Source organism: Chiloscyllium plagiosum, chromosome 18, assembly GCF_004010195.1.
Source record: "Chiloscyllium plagiosum isolate BGI_BamShark_2017 chromosome 18, ASM401019v2, whole genome shotgun sequence".
NCBI lineage: Eukaryota > Metazoa > Chordata > Chondrichthyes > Orectolobiformes > Hemiscylliidae > Chiloscyllium > Chiloscyllium plagiosum.
In genome coordinates this window covers 4,571,392-4,580,341 of record NC_057727.1, presented here as the reverse complement: position 1 = coordinate 4,580,341, position 8,950 = coordinate 4,571,392, and the positions used below count along the sequence as shown (strand labels likewise).

Sequence of the window (8,950 nt, the reverse complement as noted above, 5' to 3'; positions counted from 1 at the left end):
CGCTAACAGCCAATCACAGAACGAAGGGGAGGTATGTGATCTTCCCATCCATTCGCGGACTCAGCGTCTGTTTCCAACGGGAGAATGAGCAGCGCTTTATCCGGAAACAATTAATAACCGCTATCCCCTACAGGTTCCAGGCCGCGAAGCGCGATGTTTAGGTGACCATACGTACGGCCCATCTTCAATCGCTCCATGCTCCGTTACCGCCGGCGACGTCTGACATCACCACGTGATGACGTAGAGCTGATGGACGTGCGAGGAGCGCGGTGACGTCACACACGAGTGTTGTGGCGCGAATCAGGGTCAGGTGGGCGGTTTTGGCGCGAAAGGGGTTTCGTCTGTTTGTCGGTGAGGAGCCGGAGAGAGATCACAATGGCGGTGAGTGATAGAGAGAGAAAAAAAGACAATGTACAGAATGGGGTGTCACTGGCCAGGCTAACATTTACCCGAAACGTCGATTTTGCCTGTCCTCGGATGCTGCCTGAATTGCTGTGCTCTTCCAGCACCACTGATCCAGAATAACATTTATTGCCCAGAGGGCCGTTAAGAGTCAGCCCAATTGCTGTGGGTCTGGAGTTACATGTAGGCCAGACCAGGCAAGGTCCACAAATGCCCGAAGGTAGCAGGGCCGGTTAGTCGGGTAGTTCAGAAAGCACATGGGACACTTTATTAGTCCAGACTTCAAATACAAGAGTTTGCAAAGTTAAAAATCACACATCACCAGGTTATAGTCCAATAGGTTTAATTGGAAGCACTCGCTTCATCAGGTGGTTGTGGAGTATAAGACGCAGAATTTATAGCAAAAGTTTATGGTGTGATGTACCTGAATTTATATGTTGAAAAAGACATGGATTATTTAAGTCTCTCATCTTTTTGAATGACCATGTTGATTTCATTTCTTTCATACATAAACTGCAAAACCTTTTTAAAAAGTTACATCCTCAAGTGAACTTCAACAGTAGATACTATGTTGGCCCAGATAATGCTTTGAAGGTGTGAGGTGCCCTGTGTGAGGCTGTCTGTGCCCAAATATTCAGACTGATTCTACTCTAAACGGATTTACAGAATCTTACATGGATTCATGTAGTTTTTGAACAAAGTAAAATGTAATTCTGCGAATACAAATTCACCCACAAACTTGTACGTGTGTGTGGGTGGGGTGGGGAGAGAGTTATTTTGAGTGTCTGGGAGAGTGTGTGAATGTAAAGGGGTATAAGTCTGTGTGAGTGTATGAGAGATGGTCTGTGTTAATGTAGGAGAGTGTGTGTGTATAGTGCAATGGGGTCACCTGTAGTGTGACATGAACCCAAATCCTCATGGGTCTGGTATGCACTGCCAGGGAGGGTAGTTGAGGTGGGAAATTCCTCAATCTTTTAGAAAGTACTTGGGTGAGCATTTGAAATTCCATAACATTCAAAGTTATGGGCCTAGTGCTGGAAAATGGGATAGTGTAGGTTGAGCAGTTTTTGTTGGTACAGTCTCAATGGGCTATGGGTTTGCTTCTGTACTGTATGATACTATGTAAGATGGGGAGCTTGGTCCTGCAGTCACCCACTTGCTCAAATTGTGACTTAGACCCCATTCTGCCTTGTTGCTGCAGTGCTGTGAGGCATGCAGCTATTCACCTTGTCACTGAGCCCAGGTCAGAACATTCAAGCAATTTAAATGCCAGCTATGAATATTGTAATTCATCTTGGAGGAAAACAGTTGTTATTCAGTCATTTTAAAAATCAAAAGAATTGCAGGTGCTGGCATTCAGAAACAAAACCAGGAATTGCTGAAACAATGCCCCTAAGCAGTTCTGAAGGAGGATCACTGGATCGGAAATGTTAGTTTTGCTTTCTCTCCACAGATGTTGCCAGGCCTGTTGAGCTTTCAGAGCAATTTCTAATTTTATTATTTTTCCACCCCCACCCCTGTGTTAACTGAGTTCCAGTGGTCTTGCTCATCGTCAAATTTTCAGTATCACAATAAAGTGTGACCAGAACTCTGCCAAACTCAAAGCAGATTATTTATTCACTTTGAACCAACCTTTTTCACGCAACTTATTGTGAGCTTCAATGGCTGGGCCAGCGTTTATTGCCATCCCTGGTTGCTTTTTGTGAAGGCAGTTGTGGTGAGCTGCTTTCTTGAGCTGCTGCATGTTCCATGTGGTGTAGGTACACCTGCAATGCTTTTAGGGAGGGAATTCCAGGATTTTGAGCCAGTGACATTAAATGAAAAACAATGCCTTTTCGAGTCAGTTACTTGTAGGAGCACTTGGTCAGGGGAGGGGGGACGCAACTTATCATCTGCTCAGTCCTTCTAGAACAGAGAGAACTTACAGCACAGGATCAGCCGCCTTCCCCAGCTGACCAAGGTTATGCTGATGCATGATGCTGTTCTAAACATAATAAACTTTTGCCTCTGCACAGTCCATATCCCTCTTCCCTGCTTGTTCATATATATTTGTCAAGGTGTCTCTTAAACTTTGTTACTATATCTGCCTCCATCACCACCTCTGGCAGCATTCTTCAGGAACTTCCTACCTCTTGCCTTTTACATCTCCATTAGACTTAAAATTTTTACCTTAAATACACATCCCCGAGTAATTGACCATTTTTACCCTGGGGAAAATAACTGTCAATTCTCCATGCCTTTCATAATTTTGAGGTTACCTGTCATCCTTCGAGGTTCAGGTGAAAACAAATCAAGCTTGTCTAATCTCTCTTCTTAGCTAATACTCCCGAAAATAGGCAACATCCTTGCAAACTACTTCTGTACTCTCCAAAAACCTTTACCTCCTTCTTGTAATGCAGTGACTAGAACTATACAAAAGTTCAAAATGTGGCCCAATGAAAGTTCTATACTGCTGCAACATGACTTGCCAGTTTTGATCATCTATGCCCATCCAATGTACGCAGGCATGCCACACTCCTCCTTTACCATTCTATCCACTAGTGTTGCCACTTTCAGGGAAATGGACTTGTATGTCTAAATCCCTCTGTATGTTAATGCTTCCAAGGGTTCTGCCATTTACTGTATACTTCCTATATTAGACCTTCCCAAACTGCATCCCTCTTATTTGTTAGGATTAAATCCATCTGTCACTTCTCAGCCCAAGTATCCAACCAGTCTATATCTGCTGTATCCTTTTGCAATCCTCCTCAATACCGCAGTTCACCGACTCATCTTTGTCATCTGGAAACGTAGTAATCTGACTCCTTATATATATGTATTACAAAAAACATTAGTCCAAGCATTGATCTCCATGGATCTGACCACTGTTCGGATCTTCAGTCAGAAAAACTAGGGTGGCATAGTGATTAGCGCTGTTACCATAGAGCATTGGGGACCCAGATTTTGCCAACTGCTCCGGCACCCCCCCACTCCAATCCATAGATGTTCAGGTTAGTTGGATTAGCCATGCTTAATTGTCCATAGTGACTAGAGATTGCAGGTTAGGTGGATTAGTCGTGGTAAGTGTGGAGATAAGGGTCTGTGTGAGACATTCTTCGAGTGTCAGTACAGACTCCATGTTCCGAATGGCCTCTTCCTTCTATGTTTACTGTATCTGTCTTATCAGTTCACCATGGATCCTGTGTGACTACACGTTTTGTCAACTTAACATGAAGGACTTTGTCAAGGACCTTGCTAACGTAGACACTATTTACTACATGCTGTCATCAATCAACTTCATCCATTCCTCAACAAAGTCAATCAAGTTTTTAAGACACAAACTTCACTGCTCAAACCCTGTTGCCTATTGCTCGTCAATCCATATTTTTTCCAAATTTTTGTAAATCCTATCCCGAAGAACTTTTTCCCATGATTTCCCTATCACTGACATAAGGCTGACTAGTCTGTAATTTTCCAGATTATCCCTGTTGCCCCTGTTAAACAAAGGACAAATACTGGCTGTTCTCCAGTCCTCTGGGAACTCTCCTGTGACTATAGAGGATAGAGATTTTGTACAAGACTCTAGTAATTTCTTTACCTGCCTTCCTAAGCATTCTGGGATAGATTCAGTCAGGTCCTGAGGACTTGTCAACCTTAAATGTTTTTTAAAGCACCCAACACCAATTCCCTTTTATTATTGATTTGCCCCAGCATATCAACATATCCCTCTCGAGACTCAACATTCACAATGTTCGTGTCCTTTGTGAGTACCAATTCATTAAGAATTTCACCTATTTCTGACTCCACATGTAAATTTTCCCTTTATCCTTAAGTGGACCCACCCTTTCCCCAGCTATCCTCTTGCTCCTGATATATGTGTAAAAAACATCTTGAGATTTTCCTTCATCCAGTTTTCCAGAGGCACCTTTTAGCCCTCCTAATTCCTTCTTTGATTTACTTTCTGCTGTCTCTATATTCTTCTTGGGCTGTGTCTGTCTTCAGTTTCTTAAACCTTACATATGCCTTTTTTTAGTCTTTGACTGAGCTTTCAATTTCTCTTGTCATCCAAAGTTCCCAAATCTTGCCATCCTTGTCCTTTATTTTCACAGGAACATGCAGGTCATGAGCTCTAAGCAATTGGCTCTTAAAAGATACACACATACCAGATGCAGATTTACCCTCAAAGAGCTGCCCTCCGTCTACATTCCCATGTCCCACCGAGTATTGTGGTAGCTAGGCTTCCCTAATGTAGTACTTTCACCCAAGTACTACTCTTATTCATAAAATTTACAAAGTTATGCTTTCCCCATTGAAACTTTGACACCCTGATCGTGCTTATTCCCCAATCCCAGTCTCGTATAGCCCTTCCCTAGTTAGACTATTTACATGTTGTTTCAGAAAACCTGACACACCTAACAAATTCTCCCATAACAAGCCCCTGGCACAAAATGAATCCTAGTCAATATAGGGAAAGTTAAAAATCAACCATGACAACAAATCTCTTGTTTTCACATTTTTCCATAATCTGGAAACTTGCCTATTCCTCAATCACCTGCTCACTTTGAGACACCTCTGGTACAATCCTATCAATGTGATTGCACCCTTCTTATTCTTGAGTTCTGTCTTATGGCCTCACTGGATAAGCTCTTGAAGGTGTCCTCCCCAGATAGTAATAGTGCCGGGCTTTCTTCTGGTATGTCCACTCACATTCATCCCCATTCACCTTTTGCCTGTGTTTTTGCTCCGAGTCTAGCAGGACCTCAAATTTAAAATTGTCATTCTTGAATTCATATCCCTCCTCTGCTGCGCTCCTTTGTCGAGTCCTCCTAGGATCTTTGTGCTGTTCCATTTCTAGCTCTGTTTTTTCTACTTTTTCCATCCCCACCTGTGATTTCACTTCCCTGACCCTAAAGGTTTGGAATTTCCAACTTAAGCCATTTCTTTCTTTTGGATATTCCTCAAAATCTACATCAACCTATCATGTTCCTGATCACCTTTTCCTAATATTTTCTTTTGGATTACTTCTTTTAATGCTCGGGTGATGTATGTTTGCATATTTTGCTACCTCAGAGTCACATTAGTCTTTGGGTTCTAACCATTGGTGGCTGCAATAGTTTGTTGCCACTCATTGATTTGTAGTATAAAGGGATTTGTTTTAAAGGAGCCTTGAATATTTTTAAAGCAAATGTGGGTCGATTCTTGATAAACAATCAAAAATGGGAAAGGTGGTTGAGGGTAGGCAGGAATGAAGAAATCTGATCAACCATAATCTTGCAGAATGGTGGATAGGATCTAGGGGCTGATTGGCATATTCTAATTCATATGCTTGCACTGGGAGTGTGAGTGTAGGTTTTGTGCTCCAATCCATCTTCTGACTCATTATCGCAAATGTACAATTCAGGGGCATCCACCTCATCACCTTGATCTATGATTTTGGAGTCGTCCTTCTCAAGCTGTATATAACCAATTGTTTTAATGTAGCTATTCAACAGGTACCTTTTGGTTCCTTGGGCACTAGGTATTTTTATATCAACCTGTTTAGAGCTATTGTGAAGCATTTCTGCAGCAGGTGGGACTTGGCCGTGGCCGCCTTAACTCAGAAAAAGTGAAGACTGCAGATGCTGGAGCTCAGAGTTGAGAGTGTGGTGCTGGTAAAGCACAGCAGATCAGGCAGCATCCGAGGAGCAGAAGAATCGACATTTCATGCATAAGCCCTTCATTCCTGATGAAGGGCTTATGTCAGAAACATCGATTCTCCTTCTTCTCAGATGCTGCCTGACCTGCTGTGCTTTTCCAGCAGTGCACACTCGCCTCTTAACTCAGATGAAGGGACATTACCATTTCACCACAAGAGCCCTTAGTCCCTTGTACCTTAAAGCTAGTTACTTAGTCATTGGCACCTGAAAAGGGTTTGGCCGAAACGATTTCAGTTGTGTCTGAGGTTCACTTTTAGATAAACCTTGGAAGTTGAGTTGACCTCTTGCACTGTGAAACATGCGATACACTAAAGATTTGGTGGAAATTTCACAGCTACTTTGGTCTGTATGAGAAGTTATAGCAATTGTGTAAACCTGTTTCCAATTATTACTTTGTCTTGCAACACACCTGTACTGGGCAGTCTTTGTTCCTTAACTTTTGGACTAGTGATTTGAGATAGAGTCACAGAGGTGTACAACACAGAAACAGGCCCTTCAGCCCAACTCATCCATGCCGACCAAATATCCCAACCCAATCTAGTCCCACCTGCCAGCACCTGGCCCATATCCCTCCAAACGTTTCCTATCCATATACCCATCCAGATGCATTTTAAATGTTGCAATTGTACTAGCCTCCACCACTTCCTCTGGCAACTTATTCCATAAACATACCACCCTCTGAGTGAAAAAGTTGCCTCTTAGGTCTCTTTTATATCTTTCACGTCTCACCCTAAACCTATGCTCTCTAGTTCTGGATTCCCCCACCACAGGGAAAAGACTTTGTCTATTTATCGTATCCATGCCTCTCATAATTTTATAAACTTTTATAAGGTCACCCCTCACCCTCCAACGCTCCAAGGAAAACAGCCCTAGTCTATTCAACCTTTCCCTATAGCTCAAATCCTCCAACCCTGGCAACATCCTTGTAAACCTATTCTGAACCCTTTCAAGTTTCACACCATCCTTCCGATAGGAAGGAGACCAGAATTACTCACAATATTCCAAAAGTGGCCTAACCAATATCCTGTACAGCCGCAACATGACCTCCCAACCCCTGTACTCAATACTCTGATCAATAAAGGAAAGCATAACAAACTTCACTATCCTATCCACCTGCAACTCCACTTTCAAGGAGCGATGAACCTGCACTCCAAGGTCTCTTTGTTCAGCAACAACCCCCAGGACCTTGCCATTAAGTGAATAAGTCCTGCTAAGATTTGGTTTCTAATGCAGCATCTCGCATTTATCTAGATCAAACTCCATTTGCCATTTCTCAGCCCATTGGCCCATCTGATCAACATCCCGTTGTAATCTAAGGTGACCTTCTTCGCTGTCCACTACACCTCCAATTTTGGTGTCATCAGCAAACTTACTAACCATACCTCTTATGCTCACATCAAAATCATTTATAGAAATGATGAAAAGTAGTGGACCCAGCACCGATCCTTGTGGCACTTCACTGGTCACAAGCCTCCAGTCTGAAAAACAACTCTCGACCACAACCATCTGTGTTCTAGCTTTGAGCCAGTTCTGTATCCAAATGGCGAGTTCTCCCTGTATTCCATGAGATCTAGGCTGAAAAATGTGTTGCTGGAAAAGCGCAGCAGGTCAGGCACAATCCAAGGAGCAGGAGAATCGACATTTCTGGCATAAGCCCTTCTTTTTCCATGAGATCTGACCTTGCTCACCAGTCTCCCATGGGGAACCTTGTTGAATGCCTCACTGAAGTCTATATAGGTCACATCGCCCGCTCTACCCTCATCAATCCTCTTTGTTACTTCAAAAAACACATTCAAGTTTGTGAGACATGATTTCCCATGCACAAAGTCATGTTGACTGTTCCTCATCAGTCCTTGCCTTTCCAAATACAAGTACATCCTGTCCCTCAGGATTCCCTCCAACAACCTGCCCACCACCAATGTCAGGCTCACTGGTCTTTAGTTCCCCGGCTTGTCTTTACCACCCTTCTTAAACATTGGCACCACGTTACCCAACCTCCCGTCTTCTGGCACCTCCACCTGTGACTATCGATGATCCAAATATCTCAGTAAGAGACCCAGCAATCACTTCCCTAGCTTCCCACAGAATTATAGGGCACACCTGATTAGGTCCTGGGGAGTTATCCACTTTTATGTATTTCAAGACATCCAGCACTTCCTCCTCTGTAATATGGACATTTTTCAATATGTCACTATCTATATCCCGTCATTGTATGTCTTCCATGTCCTTTTCCACAGTAAATACTGATGCAAAATGCTCGTTTAGTATCTGCCCCATCTCTTGTGGCTCCACACAAAGGCCGCCTTGCTGATCTTTGTGGGGCCCCATTCTCCCCGTGTCTGCGTGGGTTTCCTCCGGGTGCTCCGGTTTCCTCCCACAGTCCAAAAATGTGCAGGTTAGGTGAATTGACCATGCTAAATTGCCTGTAGTGTTAGGTGCAGGGGTAAAAGAAGGGGAATGGGTCTGGGTGGGTTGCGCTTCGGCGGGTCGGTATGGACTTGTTGGGCCGAAGGGCCTGTTTTCACACTGCAAGTAATCTAATCTCCTTAGTTACTCTTTTGTCCTTAATGTATTTGTAAAATCCCTTTGGATTCTCCTTAACTCTATTTGCCAAAGCTATCTCATGTCCCCTTTTTGCCCTCCTAATTTCCCTCTTAAGTATACTCCAAATTCTTTTATACTCTTCTAAGGATTCATTTGATCTATCCTGTCTATACCTTACATATGCTTCCTTCTTTCTCTTAACCAAACCCTCAACTTCTTTAAGGAGAAAGTGAGGGCCGCAGATCCGCTGCACCCGATGTGGCCTCCTCTATATTGGGGAGACAAGCTGCATACTTGCGGAACGTTTCAGAGAACACCTCTGGGACACC

General features: G+C 43.3%; 1 protein-coding gene across 1 annotated transcript in view; it reads left to right on the top strand.

Annotated features, from left to right (window-relative positions):
• The first annotated feature begins 279 nt into the window (after nucleotides 1-279).
• mcm2 (minichromosome maintenance complex component 2) overlaps nucleotides 280-8,950 on the top strand; it is a 44,005-nt gene continuing 35,334 nt past the window's right edge. The window contains exon 1 of the mRNA XM_043707602.1: nucleotides 280-381. Within this exon, the coding sequence (XP_043563537.1) occupies nucleotides 376-381 (6 nt within the window). The 5' untranslated portion in view covers nucleotides 280-375. The remainder of the gene's footprint in view (nucleotides 382-8,950) is intronic.